The sequence below is a fragment of the Natrix helvetica genome (genome assembly GCF_964273705.1).
Source record: "Natrix helvetica genome assembly, chromosome: 4".
NCBI lineage: Eukaryota > Metazoa > Chordata > Lepidosauria > Squamata > Natricidae > Natrix > Natrix helvetica.
This window is the reverse complement of record NC_138550.1, coordinates 97,741,302-97,757,314: the sequence shown is the minus strand read 5'-3', so window position 1 is coordinate 97,757,314 and position 16,013 is coordinate 97,741,302. Positions and strand designations below refer to the sequence as shown.

Below are 16,013 nucleotides of genomic sequence, written 5' to 3'. Positions count from 1 at the left end.
TTATTACACACCTGTAGATGTCTTCCTCCAGCCACTGGATTCCATTTTTTCAGCTTTCCCATATCGTCATCCCAATCCCACTCATCTTCCTCATCCTCAGAGCTCTCATCAGATTCATCCACATCAGCTTCCTCATTCAAATAGGATTGTTGCATTTTAACCACCACCTTCTCCTCCTGAGATAGCTGAACAACCTGCGTGGGTTCGCTATTTTTAAAAAGAAAAATATTTAGTAAACTCTTAATAGGCTGATTCCATAGTGGTTTCAAAACAATGGAGACAGCATACATTGGACACGCTGCTATAAGTGAGCATGGCTAGTCACAAAACATCCATTTACCAGAAGATGTTAACTCTCCCGGGATACTTTCTACAATCCCAGTAGGAACTTTATTAAACTCGTAAGTATTGATGCAAATACATAAGAGTGATATTGGTTTTTACAGTATACTAGTCTCCTTTTTACTTTGTTTTAGCTACAAACATATTTAAAAGGGCAGATAAGTCATAGTGCCTAGAGGACACCAAGGGATGGGTCTGAAGGTGTGTGGATGTATCAACAGGCCAACAGTGTAACAGAATTCTCCAGGCTTGCTGGAGACTAGATCCCGCTCCCCAACCTTTAACTTGGCTAAGGCTGATGGGAGTTGGGATGTGATGAACTCTGCAATTCTATGGTACATAATAATATGAATAGCATTTTTTTCATTTAATTTACTGTACTATAGCCACCCATGTTTAGTGGCAACTTTTATAAATATCTAAGACTTTCAGGAATTATGCGCCAACCTAGACTTTAAGTTGTACACAATTGATCTATAATAAACTGCTGGAGGTAGTCATTTCAAGATTTGGATATTATTTGTATGTTATAGTATCCATCTATCAAGGTGTGGATTTCAACTCCTGAAAATTGCAGGCTGGGAATTTGGGACTTGATGTCAACATCTGTTAACAGGGGCTAAGTTTGAGAAACATTGATTTAGGGGATTTTATTTGTGTATGCATTATCTCTGATTGGTTATGAAAAACAGAACATCTTTAACAAAGAGTAGAGCAATAATTAACTTTCTCACATAAAGGATGAGATTGGCAAATGGCATGAACGCCGAGATGACAAGTGCAACCATTTTTGATTATTAGATCATTAATATTTCAACCATAGTATTCTTTTCTTAATCTAAAATCACTGTAATAACACTTTGCAAACATGGCAAATCAAGTAATTATTTTCTTAAATGTGCACAAAAAAACTGGGACCAGTTTCTGATAATAAAGGACCAGAATAACAAATAGAAAGTGAGCAAGGTTTATCTAAAAAAGCTCAGTTGCCTCGTATAACCTGAAAAGCATTTCTGAATTACCTGTCTGAAGCGTCAGCATCATCAAATTGTCCTGGGACTATCAAACTCATAATTTCTTCTCTGTAATTCATTACTGTTGTTACAGGATCTCTGATACCCGCCTGTGTTGTACTCTCAATCTTCTATAAAGTATTTTTATATATGGATGCTGTAAAGAGAAGCACATTGTACATTATAATGTATATGGTATACTTGATTACACCACATTGCAAGTGATGCCTTACGTAGCAGATCCTAATTCTGCATGTTCTGAGTTATGTGTAACTACAACACAATATCTGTGGATAACCAGTAGAATGTAACTCACTATATAAGCTGTCTTATTATGCACAAAGTTTAATATAAAACATTTAATACATTTAATTTGTACTAAAGTGGATTTTATAGAGGTGAAATGTAGGCATTTTTTTCAGGCAATAAAATCACTCATCCGGACTATGTTTAAACTTTGTCTTCAAGGGGGAAAAAATCCCAACATGAAATTCCCCCCTCCCTTGCTACCAGCCTTTAGGGTCAGGAACCTCTGATTCTGGAAGCCATTCCCAAAGAAAACATAGCAGAGATTGGTGGGCAGGATATGATAATGAAGGAGCTCAAGGACTTGATTAAGGACTTCCAGTTTTTCAGTGTCCATTGCATTTGGGTGAGATAATAGCAGTAATAATCATCTGTTGCCAAGGAAGAGGCATAGAGATGATCACGTTTCCCCTTTACAGTCCACCAACTTTATTCCAGCATTGGAAATACTAATTCTTCCTTCATCTTTTCTTCAGGAAGAATAAGTGTTTCTGTCTTGATGCTGGCGTATACTGAAATCATACTAAAGCAAGCGTAAGAATTATTTTTAAGTAAACCTGCAGGAAAAGCAACATAAACTGCCATTGTTTCTTTTTCTCTGGCCTACGATAGTCCACTTCCTTTTCAAACCTCTTCATACTTCATTCATCATTCAAGCTGATCAGCTTGCACTGATTTCAACCAAGTTCAGTTTCTGTCTCTGCTCCCAATACTCAGCGCGGGCCTTCAGAGAATTGGCATTATGTCCCAAAGGCAGTCTTGTCATTCCTTTTAATATAAACCAATGCTTAATATCCCCAGCAGTGTACAGTGGAGACCTATATCATAAAACTACATGCCATTAGTATTGTTTGCACCTGGATTCCAATAAAATGCATTTCACAGCATACGTGTGGAACAGTGTTAACCCACATACAGTATTTGGAAGTTGAGGTTCTCTGTTCTAGTGATTTATAGGCCATTGCTGTTGTGACATGTTTTGCCTAAAAAAACTATCCCTCAGGCATAGGTAGACTATCAAACCTGGACTACAAAAATCTGGATGATAGTAGTTAGCAGTAAGAATAGATCAATGTTTCTTAAACTGAACCAATGACCCCTTTTCCCCAAGCCCAAATAATGTTATTATCTATCATCTCTCTCTCTCTCACACACACACACACAAACACACACACACACACACAGAGGCACACAATATCAGAGACTTATTTTACAGAAATGGCTTAGCAGTAGCATCCCACCTGGATCCTAGACTTAGAAACAAGCACAATTACAAATTATATCATTACTGTCAGGAGAGGTCCAAATTACTCCCAGTTTAAATCACTAGACTAGATGATAGCAAAAGTTTCAGTATCTCCGTGTTCACCATTTAATGGGCATTTAGTTTTTTGCAATCCAGAACTAGATGGAACCATTTAAGTAAAGACACTGGTGGGGAATTAATTTACAGTCCAAGATCTATCTTAGGTCACTTGCTATACTGACATCAGCTGACCATAAAAGATGTCAGAAATGTGCAATGTAAAATGTTCATTACTGTACTGGAGTGGGTTTTTTTAAAATATAACTGTTGCAAGAAAATACAATTTAGCCTGCCTTTCTGTAAGATCCGCGGACTGAGACTAAATTGGGAAGCGGGGGGGGGGGGGACAATTCTAGAAATCACTTCCGCCAATAAGACTTGTCACCAAGAGACGAGTTTGATCAACACAATATTATGTTTATTTCGCTTTTCAGGACAGGGGAGGGGAAAAAAGGTTTCCAAGGGAGTTCAGATAAGAAATTAAACTACAGAGTATCATTCATTCATTGAATGGAAAACCCTAATAGCGACCTAAAATAACTTTACAGTGCAACAGATCACAGCCATTGACAAAGTGTAAAAAGCCAGTGCGACCATTCTCTAAAATCAGGCTCGCTGCTGGACTTCCTGAGCTCTTCACACTGCCAAGGAGGCAACTTGCCAAATATTTTAATCCAGCGCTAAAGCCCATTCTACTCACCGGCCTCGGGACCGGTCCGCCCGGAAAGATTCCGACCCACGAGGTCGGAACCAACACGCCTTTCGGGCTCCAAGCGTCACAACCTGCGAGCTACGGTTCCTCCAGAGGCTCATGCGCAGTCGTTTGCGAACGCGTTTCCCGAACCGCGGCTGGGCCGTAGCGGATGCTTTCGTTGGGTTTGCGGATGACAAATTCATCGTTTTTGGCGAGATCTTGGAAAGGCGCTTCATTCTGGATTACTTAAAATTAGGGAGCTTCCCCCAAATGTGGATTGCAAATATCGGAAGGAGCGCGAAATGCACTAAAGAGTTATTTCTTGCCATCTCGTGGTCATCGGAGGCTTTGCAGTCCGACGTAATTCGGTTGAAGAATGTAGATGCCTGTTCTTCGATTATTATTATAATGACACTTCAATAAAATAAAAAAGAAAACGGAAAAATATTTTAACGAAACTTTGAGTGCTTTAATTTTTGAATACTCAACGGAATTTAGAATTACATTGTTTTGGATATAAGTGCAATGTGAAATAAATATATTTTATGGGTGATAAAATATAAATTATACATACATACATACTATGTGTGTACACACACACACACACACACACTCTCACGAAAATATTTCTTGTTGACAATATTTTGGCCATCATGGCATATATCATCTGTGATGTTAATATCCTTACTAAGCCTTAATTTACTCAACCCTATTTGGGGGTTTGCATGACACTCAGAATCATAATTGATAACAATGATGGACCGATTCACTTACACTATAATGGTTACATTATAGTTCAGGGATTCAAAGCTGAACACATGCTGACACTTCTATTTTTGGCATAGGAAGCAGTCAATTGTTGTTTAGTCGGATAATTGGCCATACTATCTCTTGGATCATTACTGCAGAAGTATCTGGACATTTGCAATTTGGAAAGTTTTCTCAACATGGTTTAAGAATTTCACGCATCCCTCGTTTTAGAAACCCTTCAATCCCTCCCCCCTGAGTAATTAGCAAGTCCCAGTATAGAGTACAGTTGAATATATAGCATAAAACAGTATGGAAAAATGCCAAGCATCAAAACTAATTTTAAAAAATGTTTTAAAAACCTATTTGGCAAGGAAGCCAAACTGGAGCAGCAAATATGGGTAAATAGGAATAGAGAATTGTGACCATGCTACTCTGAAATGTTATTTTCTTTTTAAGGCTGATTTTTTTTCTCATAGTTACTTTTCCCATTTTGATTCCATAGAAACCCCTTCTTAACTTAAGACAGTCCAGCTAACTACAGGAGCTAAGGGAAAGATTTCACAGCTGTAACCTAAACATAAGTTAGAGTGGTGAAATTCTGTGCTGCAAAAAATTGGGAATACTAGATGGTAGAAAAATGATAGATTATAGAAGTCTAAACTTTTATCTAGGGGTGATACAAATTTGATAGTCTTATAAAAGGACCTCAAAAGTTAAGCAACAAACACATTCACTATCTGCTACCATGCTATAGCTATAGCTAGCTATCACTTTGGCTGGCATCAAAAATTCCTTCTGAAGGCCATCTGCTGTAAGACTTAGTAGGCTTCCCTATGCAAATGGTTGCCTACTGTGAGACAGACTTCTGAACTAGATAGGCACCTCTCCAGTGGGGCACTGCTTATCTTCTTTTCTTACAAATTGTATAGCTTCCAAGCAGCCACTGCTTCAGCCGAGGCTCTGACTTTAATTTCAGAGTTAGCTTGGTCAATATCAGGAATCATCCTTATAATGTTTACATAATCCAAGCACTACAATGACCTTCAAGGTCTAATAGCCCATTTCTTGATTGCGTCCCGTTGATCTTGGCTGATTTTGGCTGATTTTTAAAGTCAGACCTCAGGGCTATGCAAATAGAAGACCAACAAGAAAATCCAAACGTATAGCCAAGACTGGGAAATCAGAATATATATATATATATATATCCAGAAGCAGTAAGAGGAAACATTTCTGCTAAGAATTTTACAAGGTCCAATGTCTTTGAAGTCATAGATTTGACTGGAAAGAAACCTTAGTGTTTATTTATTTGGAGGGAAAATAGCCTGGCAACTTCACAGTATTTTGCAAATGTTTGGCTTGGATGAAAGACAGGATATATTCAGGATGGTCAGCTGGCTAGCCAGCTGGGTGATTTTGAGCTAGTCACTCTCTCTCAGCCCAACCCACCTCACAGGGTTGTTGTTGTGGGGAAAATAGAATGAGAAAGGTATATTGGATACATTTGCCATCTTGAGTTGTATGTCTAAATAATAAAGACAGAATACAAATAAATAAAATTAAAATGAGCAGGTGATTTGGGTAGCCAAAGATATCGTTTGATCAGAAAGCCTCTGTTTTTACTTCAATGCATTCTGAGCAAAATTAACAAAGTTTTCCATACTGGAATGTGTCAAGAGTATAATTTACGCTGAGGTGCAGCCCACCCACATTCAGGAGAGTCTAGGGAGCTTGTGGGTGCATGATTTGGGGTGGCCCTGAAATTAATTGTGCAAAGCAATACCTTGCGTGACAAAGGTTAATTGATCTATGGATTGGCTGAAATGTGATTTTCCTGTGCAGAGAACAATCATTTTTATTTTCTTTCATTATTGTTTCTTTTTGGTGGGCAAAATCGGAGAAATGGTTATATTCTATGCTTAATTTTAAATGTTGTATTATATTAATTTTAAATTGAAGCAACTTAGAATATGAACCGTCTTCAGCATTTTCTGCTTCAGGATGGGATCTACCCTCCTCTGTCTTCCCTCCCTTCTCTAAGATGGAGTAGGCAGTTCTGGGCTTGTGTCTAGACTGAACACAAAGCCTAAGCCTTAATAATTTTGAATCTCATTCTGAGGTCCTCTCAAAGTACAAGTGGTGGGTTTATTAGGGGCTCTGCTCCATGGCAAAGGTGCCCCACTGATGCTACTGCCCAAAAAATGGGGGAGAGGCTCCTTCTCTTATCTGCTCACAGCAGCAGCCTGGAACCCAGCTACTCCTGGGCAGTGGCTCTGGGTGGGGCAACTGAGCCATTGATAAGCAGGTGGGGCCTGGAAGTATCTTTCTTACTGCCTGGAGGCCTAAGAAGGAATGGCTGTCATCAGCCAAGTTTAGACCTATTTGCTTAACTAAATAAAAGCCACAATTGACTGGTTTCACTCAGCACGATAAACCTATCCCATAGTTTATAAGTCAAATAAGATGTTACGCCATGGAAGCATGTCAAATACATCATAACTAACTATGGTTTAATTGACTAAATCGCAACTGGCTGAATTGACCAACTCCTGCCTGTGGGACAAAGGTGGACAAATCACTTTAATCCTGTTCCTGACGAGCAATGTTGCTTTCTCTTTATCTGTTTGGTAGACATAATCTCTATCTAAAAAGTAACAAAGTTGGAAGGGAACTTGGAAGTCACCTAGTAGAGCAACTGCAAAGCTAGAAAAGCACAGGAGAAACCTATATTTTGCTAGACAGCTTTGACACAGTTGGTGCCTAATAGAAAGCAAACTGAGAAATATCCGATAGGCTGATTGGAGAAAAAACGACGCTTTAGAAGCCAATAGGATTCTTTTTATTTTATTTTATTTTTGGATATGATCAGCAAATGAAACAGAAATCCTAGGTATCCCCAGAGAGTAATCCAGTAAAGAGTACTTTTGTCCATTCGTTTCCATGGGACTGAAGCAGGGTGCTTCAACCCGTGCTAAAAATGTTAAACTTTTCAGAAAGAAAATTTAATCCAGGATTCCAACTTCCAACCCCAATGTAGGTTCCCCCCCCTCCTCATAGTTCCTCTCCCTGACACACACACCCCATCCCAAACTGTGTTCACTCAATATACTGAGATGTACCGCAAGGTTTAATCTAATACAGGGGTGTCCAATCTTGGCAATTTTAAGACTCAGACATGCTAGCTGGGGAATTCTGGGAGTTGAAGTTCACAGATCCTAAATTTGCCAAGGTTGAACACTCCTAATCTTATATAAAGTATAGTTCAGGATTACTGGGTAGAATGAACCAGCTGGCTGTAGTTTATTTCATCTAATGATGGTTTAGTATGATGCATGAAATCAGTCAGTGGCAGCCATTCCCTTTCACGCCTGGGAAATAGGCTTCTACTTGCTTATCAGGGATCTAGCCACCCAACCCAGAGTTACTGCCCAGGCACTGAGACAAGCCTCGCCTTGCTACAAATTCTTAGGGGAACTCTGCTTCTATTCAGCCTTGTTAGCGTAGTCCTGATACTCATCCTCATCATGTATGCTTTATAGCTGGTGCCCTGCAGACCATCCACAGAAATAGTGATGGGGGAGCCATTTATGTTCTCTGTGGTTCTCTGAGGGAAGCTTATACAATGTTATTATGATCATGAACTGGGAATAAGGCAGTGCAAAACGTAATACTAACATTTTGCCATGAAGTTGCAGGGATTCTGTTGAAGACTGAAGACAGGCATTAAGGATATGTAGGCAGGTGAAGAAGCCCCCCCCCCCCGGAAATATCTCCTATATTGTCTTTATCTGTTGTATTTATTTATATTTCAGGTTTCTAAACCATCCATCTCCCTCAAGGAGGGACTCTGAGCAATGATGCTTGTGAAAAGCCTAAAGCCTTTACTTCTTCTTCCTCCTTATAGCCAAGAGTTTCCAAGTGAGATTCTCTTTCTTCCACCACATACTATGCCCTCCCAATATCCTAGATCAGTGTTGGCAAACCTTTTCGTCACTGAGTGCCAAAACCAGAAGGCATGTGTGCCGTAACCCGGAAGAGCAGCTGCCCGGTGTGCATGCGTGCACCGGCCAGCTGCTCTTCTGGGTTCTGGCACGTGCATGCGACCGGCCAGTATGCGCGCACTGGAACCCAAAGAGCAGCTGGCAATGGTGCACATGCCCAGAGAGAGGGCTCTAGGTTTGCCAAACCTCATGCCATAGGTTTGCCATCACGGTCCTAGATAATAGAATTGGGATTAGTGCACAAAAGAGAGGAAAAATAGGGTTGTGGTAGTGATACTCTATCCCTTCTCCCTGCTAGTCAAGGGACCCAAGATGAGGAGACCTTTATTCCCAACAGTCCTTTATTCCTCAGTAATGGATAAAAGCTTCCAAAGGGGATTCTTCTGGGAGACGAATCAGAAGTGCAAGAGGAGCTAACTCTTCCAGTCTGAATCACATTTGTACCCCCATGGACTGACTTTCACTTCTGGAGCCTCTTGCATTACTGCTCTTCGGACCCTTGTGACAGTCCTTAAGGGGATAATCACGTGATTTCACCCAATTTTACAAACTTTTTTGTAGTAGGCATCAACCAAATACCATGTTCATTAAATCAATGATCTCCAACCCTTCCGGCTCAGAGGACCAGTGTAGGTGGAGGCAGTGGGGGGAGTTGGGAGGGGAGGGGAGAGAGAGGATGGTTCCATATGCAAGAACTGCTTTCGTAAATGCCTTCTGCCTGATATTAAAGAAGGCTTGCTGAGGTTTGCCAGAAACAGGCACTGTAAAAACAAACTCTTCCTGATCAGGGGAGCTGAGGGGGGATAGAGAAAACGACAGGCACAGTGAAGACAAACTTTTCCTGATCAGGGGGGCAGAGAGGGATAGAGAAAAAAAGATCCTTTACTTCATGATCTTGTGAAATCAAATTAGGTGAACAGACAGAAAACATATCTTCTATATCCCCCTCTTTTGCTAATTGTTCCTCTAACCGTGGAGAAGCAGAAGAATTAACCTCTCCACGAGGAGCGGAAAGTCCAATTAAAGATGACTTGGGGAGAATAATTTTGATCTGATCATAATCGGGCAAAGGTTTTGTGGTCAATTGTTGTCCTGCCAAAACTTTAGAGCCAAATTTTTCCACTGCATGATGGCACTGAAACCATAGATGTAATATCTATACTGGAGCCTTGGGTTCAAGATGTAAAGTTTGCCTATTTTTTCCCAGTCACGTAAACGAAGCATCCCTCGTTTGGGATACCAAAGACAATGTTTCCCTATCTCACCAACCAGCTTCCTTATCACTGTCTCAGGTGTTGCAACACCTGACTTCTGTAACAAGAAGCTAAGTTCTTGTACATGTAATTGCTGCTGGTGAGATAGACTGCAATCCATATTTACCTCCCAGGAGTATACAGTTTTAACAAGCAAAGCAAGAGCATAGGTAGCAACAGCATCTTATTGGCTTATTCTCCTTGTCAATCTCTAAGACCATCCCAGCCAGGGTAAAGGCTTCACATAACACCATAGTTCCTGGTACTGACTGGTTCTACTAGGTGAGGTCATAGATGTTGAGGTAACTGGTTACTGAGATCATGGCAGTTTGCTGTGCATGTCTGTACATAACCTTTGTATAACCTCTACAAACTAACTTCAAATCCACTCTCTATATTTTCCTTTTTTTAAAAAGCTTATCAAGAAAGAGCAGTTCTGGCTCCAATTGCAAGTTTGTCACCTATTATTCTTCCTCTTGAAATGGACATAACAATGCAGGTTTTGCTTTAAACTTCAGCTTCCAGAAAGATAATACCTTTACGCTAATATTATTAGTGTAGCTGGAAATCTGGGCATTATGAATGATCCATTATATGATGAACAGATCTTGTAGATAGTTTGCAAACAGTGACTAGTCAGAGCCTTTCCCTCCAGATCAGGTAAGGCAATGAAATACATTTGGTAAAAAGAGGAGGATGTTGACATTCAGAGATGACAAAAATAACAGAATTGGAAGGGACTTTAGAGACCTTCTAGTGCAATCCCCTGCTCAAGCAGAAAACCCTATACCATTTTGAACAAATGACTGCCAATCTTTTCTTTAAAACTTCCAGTGTTACAGCACATAATACTTCTGGAGATAAGTTGATTAATTGTTCTAACTGTCAAGACATTTCTCCCTTAGCTCTAGGTTGGTTTTCTCCTTGATTAATTTCCATCCATTGTTCTTGTCCTGCCTTCAGGTACTTTTGAGAACAGGTTGACTCCCTCTTCTTCGTGGCAGCCCTTCATATATTGGAACACTGCTATCACGTCATCCCTAGTCTTTCTTTTCATTAACCTAGACTTACCCAATTCCTGCAACAATTCTTTGTATGCTTTATCCTCCAGTCCCCTAATCATTTTGTTATTCTTCTCTGCACTCTTTCCAGAGTCTCAACATCTTTATATCGTGGGGACCAAAATTGGATGCAAAAAATGCCTAGGTTCTAAAGGACTTAACCCAAAGAGGATAAGATGTGTGGGCCATTTGAAGTTATACAAGCAAGAATGCCAAAAAGAAACAGATGCACACTTCATTTCTTAACCTTCTACAGAGTAGGAGATAAAGAGAAGCAATTCTCCTTTAGTCCTTCTAAGCTGGGCTCTGGGAGCTCTGTAGTGTAAAGTTTCCAAACCATGTTAATCATGCAAGCCCACTACAAATTCAAGGCAAATTATTGTATTTGGAAGTAATGGGGCATGTCCGCTTTGGCAAAAGTAGGGCCACCATACCTGGGCTGCAAAAATCCAAATGGCGCTTAGATGGCACTGATGAAATAGGGTTTCTTTGCTGTCATTTGGTAGTTGTCAGCATCTCAGCAATCCAGATCTGGTAGTTCAAGTTTCTGTTTCCACCACAAATGAGCATTTGTTTTCCTCCTAGGTTCACCCCATTAGATAAGGTAGCCCCTTCCAAAGAAAGGACGTGACTTTTCCATCAAGGGACATCGCTTACCTAATGATAAAGAAACTTCTTTAAATGTGCCCCCCCACGCACACACACAGACACAAACACTCATCATGGCTTCATTCATGCAAAATGCTGAACCATAATGTTACTGTTTGGGTTTTGTGCTCAATGTTATGTTGCTTGTAACTTACTGAATAGGGGCATTATATTCAGTGAAATGTATGTCTATTTGTGGTGACTTATTCAGTATACGAGGCAACCGATGCTGGTCTCCATGCTGTAGGCAAATCCAGCCAGTGGCCTCCATTCATTCTGGGCTTGGGATTTAGAAAGAGGCTTCAAGGCTGCTGGGCTGCTTATCAGGCTCAGCTGCCCCACCCAGAGCCACTGCCTAGGGGCAGCTATGTCCCTGCAGCTGCTTTGTGAAGATAAGAGGAGGAGCCTCTCCCCATCTCTTGGCTGCTGCTCGAATTGGGCATCTTCATCACCCACAAGGAGCAAACCTCCCCCCCCCCAGTTGAGGGAGGGGGTGAGTAGGGAATTCCCTACTTTGAAGAAAAAAAAGCTCCAGGAGGGGATTTCCCCCCTCCATCAATAGTAGAAGGACCTGTACACAATGGACAATGTGTCAATAATTCCATCTTTGCAATGGCTGGTTGTAGAATACTTGGAGATGGAGGTGGTGGTGGTGGGGTGAAATAGGATGATTTGCTTCCAAAGTAGACTTTCGTCCATACACCCCCCCCCCCCACACACACACAAACTGGATTTGCCTTCATGATCTGAACTGACTTCAACTGTCCCTCTCTTGGAGAGAGACTAAGGCTCTGTCAAACCTGCTCTCCTCCTTCCTCCCCCACCCCTAATTTCCCCAAACCCCGTCCTCCAGCAACTCCCCATGAGGGTCTCCTGGGGGCTTCCTGATCTCTTCTGACCCTGGGAGTGGGACCCTGGGACCCTCCCTTCAGGGGGCTTCCCCGTTGGGGAAACACCGCACCATTTCCAGACAGCGGGCCCGACGGCCGGGATGATGGCTGAGGAGAAGGCAGGGGAAGAAGTCCAAGCGCGAGGCTGTGATATCCCCTCTGGAGGAAACTCGCCAGCGCCTTTACTCCCCCACCCCACCCCGTGAGGAGGGGTGTGGCGTCTTGGGCGGGAGGGGGAAGGCGTGCTCTGCTCGGCCTCCCCGGCCTGATAAAAGGGCAGCCCGGCTGTCGAGGGCACCAACCTGCCAAAATGGTGCTCACCGAGGAAGACAAGGCCAGGGTGCGAGCCTGCTGGGGCCCTGTGAGCAAGAATGCCGAACTCTACGGAGCTGAGACCCTTACTAGGTAAGCCACCCACCCCATCACCATCCCCCTCCTTTCCACTTGCGGCTTGCGCGAAGCTCGCCTGGGCGATGCTGCTGCTGCCGCCCCCGCCCCCCCTCCCTCCCCGGGGCTTCCCTTCACTCTCCCTTTTCCCCCTCTCCCCCGCAGGATGTTCGCCGCTCACCCAACCACCAAGACCTACTTCCACCACTTCGACCTGAGCGCCGGCTCCAGCGACCTCAAGACTCACGGCAAGAAAGTGATCGACGCGATCACCGAAGCCGTCAACAACCTGGACGATGTGGCGGGAGCCCTTTCCAAGCTCAGCGACTTGCACGCCCAGAAACTTCGCGTGGATCCCGTCAACTTTAAGGTGAGCGAGTCGCCTTCTCCCGACGGAATCGGGGCGAAGGAGGGCGCACGCCTCCCTCCCGCCGGCTTCGCCTTTTCCTTTGCTGGCCGCGGGGTGGAGGGGTGGGGATTCCTTGTAGCCATCTTTCAGCCGACGGCTCGGGGCGGGTTATGCTCTGCCTCTCTTAACGGCCCTCCTCTCCTGTCTGCAGCTGCTGGCCCACTGCCTCGAGGTAACCATCGCCGCTCACCACGGTGGGCCCCTCAAACCCGACGTTCTTTTGTCCCTTGACAAGTTCCTGTGCAAAGTCGCCAAGGTCCTGGTGTCCAGGTACCGCTAGAAGCAGAGCGCACGTCCTGCCTGTGCTCGGAAATAATGGCCCTCTTCCACTCCGGTCTCTCCCCTACTTCCTGGATAACCTCCTCAATATCTCTTGCCTGCGTGTCTTCTGCTCTGTGGGGTTCACTTGTGGAACCCTAATTTGGGCATCTCCTCGGAGCCTGAATTGCTAGTTGCCCTGTGGCAGAATTGGCCAAGCCAAGGTCTGAGCTCTCTGCAGTGGGACTGAGCAACTGAAGATCTAAAAGTGCGGATGATTTTTCAACCACCCTAATGTCATCCACCACCATTAATTTCTGAGCTGGTTCTACTTCCACTGTTGTGCAAACTATTGTTTCTATTGCTTTCTCTCCCTTGTTGAATCTTCATTATTACAACAAATCAATAAAAGCACAGGAAAAGAGGTGCAATAGCCTTTTTCAGTGTCTGTCTCATGTTCCAAGTTGTTCTACTGCATTGTTAGTACTGCATGTGCTTCTGAATCGGAGAGAACACATTTGTCATCTTGGTGTGGGTGGGCAGATTGTAGGAGAAGGGCTCCTTGCTGTTTTTTTAGGGGCAGCTATTGCAGGAAAAATGTGTCAAGTATGAATGAAATGGCTCAAATGTGTTTGGGAATGTGCGTGGCAACTTCTTAAAGAATTTGGGGAAAGCTTAAGCAAATTAAGCCAAAAGCAATACTTGGGTTTGCATAACATTGTAAAACTTAAACTCAAGTTAATCAAAATAAATAGTTGGAGTCAAATATCAGCAATACTCAAAGAAAATGTATCATGGCTAAAGATAATAGTCTGGTTCACACAACATGGTAAGATGATGACTGAGTTCCTATAAGTTCCCATCAACTTATTACTGATAATAGCAAATTATCAGCATATAGATTTTGATCAGCCTAACCAACAACAGTATGTTTATCTCAAACACATTACTTATTACAGCATTTTCTGAAATATCCAGGCAAACCTATTTAAGCAAAGGACTGTAGGAACTTTTAACCGTCACTTTTTGCAGTTCGACTTTAAATAACAGGCATCCCTCTAAGCAGGGCTTATGCTAGAAGACCTTCTCCCAGGAGACAGAATGATCCTACATTGGTGAATTCTAATTATCTGGAAGATGGAGTTCATGTTCCAAAGTAGATATGCAAAAAAGAAATTTTGAATAAGAAAAGATGTGGCAGTTAGAGGTGTTTGTGTTCATTTTATAAAACAGTACACCTAGAGTGAAGGTGTTATAGTACAAGGACTTTTGTGAATCAGCTGGGAGAGCCTAATATTAGACTTGTTGCATTCTAGAATGGGATAGATTACAAGGTGCAAAGAGAAGGTGGAGTGCTAGCAATATCTAGACATTCCTGAAGATAAATCTTTAAAAGTCTGTTAAAATTATATCTCACCTTTCCTCCAGGAGTTGTTTACATGGGGATCTCCTTTCATTTTATCCCACCATAATGATGCTGTGAAATAACCTGGGCTGAAAGGGAGTGACTGCACCAAAGTTACACAGAGTTTCTGTGACTATGCGGAGACTTGAAATTGGATCTCGCTGATCTCCCTCCAGCAATTTAACTACTGTGCCATTTTAAGGAATTGATGTGGTGCAGTGATTAGCATGCAAGTATTGCAGACTAACTCTGCCCATTGCCAGGAGTTCGATCCTGACTGGCTCAAAGTTAACAGCCTTCCATCCTTCTGAGGTTGGTAAAATGAAGAGCCAGATTGTTGGGGGCAATATGCTGACTAAACATATTAGAGAGTGCACTACAAAGCAATACTATTGCTATGTTTCACAAGAGAAATTGGAGGAGGAGAAAGGGGCTGAGGTGGTATTCAGCAGGTTCTGACCAGTTCTGCTGGACCAGTAGTGGAAATTTTGAGTAGTTCTGAGAACCGGTAAATACCATCTCTGGCCCCACTCCCACCTATTCTCTGCCTCCTGAGTCCCAGCTAATCGGAGGAAATGGGGATTTTACAGTATCCGTCCCCTGGAATGAGGAGAGAATGGAGATTTTACAGTATCCTTCCCCTGCCATGCCACCAAGCCACACCATGCCCACCAAGCCATGCCCACAGAACCGGTAGTAAAAAAAAATGAATCCCACTACTGGAAAAGGGGGAAGTGTTAGTTCAAACAGAGAAGCAGGATACAATGGGGATGAAAAACCTACAGGCTTCTGTATTTTCAGCTGGCCATTTGGAGAGATATTTTGAAGACTTCATAATTTGTAACCCCGATCAGTTTGGTATTAATGAGAATTGTCAGAAATAAATTTCATAGAGATGAGGGGGAAGCATAGGAGAGTATCAGGAGGAAATGGCAGAAATGGCTTTTGAAGGGGAAATCTTGTCTGACCCTTTTCTAGAAATGCAGGTGAGTTGCAGGTGAGTTGGCTACAATATACCATCTTCACTTCTATGCAAAAATGCTTCATGGGGAGCAAGAAAATATCTGTACTTCCAACAAAGTCCTGTGATCCCACATCTCATTATTCTCAAAATCTTTCCGTCAAAACTTATAATTAGAGGGGGAAGATAATATCTAATACATATATATTTGGTTGCAATACTCCCAGAAAAGGGGAGTCAGTTTTCAATGGATGTTTTTTAGATAGAGCGGGAATTTTATATCACAAAGAAGTGAAAGGCAGTTTATTGACATAGAAACCAATTAAAGAATT

General features: G+C 42.4%; 2 protein-coding genes across 2 annotated transcripts in view; one reads left to right on the top strand and one right to left on the bottom strand.

Moving 5' to 3' along the window:
* The window catches only part of RIOK1 (RIO kinase 1), a 39,535-nt gene extending 35,663 nt beyond the window's left edge, over window positions 1-3,872 (bottom strand). Inside the window, exons 1-3 of the mRNA XM_081952534.1 lie at window positions 3,668-3,872; window positions 1,365-1,512; window positions 12-207 (exon numbers count right to left, since the gene is read on the bottom strand). Of these exons, the coding sequence (XP_081808660.1) occupies window positions 12-207; window positions 1,365-1,435 (267 nt within the window). The 5' untranslated portion in view covers window positions 1,436-1,512; window positions 3,668-3,872. The remainder of the gene's footprint in view (window positions 1-11; window positions 208-1,364; window positions 1,513-3,667) is intronic.
* An 8,635-nt stretch (window positions 3,873-12,507) lies between these two features.
* LOC309392106 (hemoglobin subunit alpha-A) lies at window positions 12,508-13,739 on the top strand. The gene is made up of 3 exons (XM_081953089.1): window positions 12,508-12,666; window positions 12,814-13,018; window positions 13,209-13,739. The coding sequence occupies exons 1-3, from the start codon at window positions 12,572-12,574 to the stop codon at window positions 13,335-13,337; spliced, it is 429 nt and encodes a 142-aa protein (XP_081809215.1). The 5' UTR covers window positions 12,508-12,571; the 3' UTR covers window positions 13,338-13,739.
* The last annotated feature ends 2,274 nt before the right edge of the window (window positions 13,740-16,013 follow it).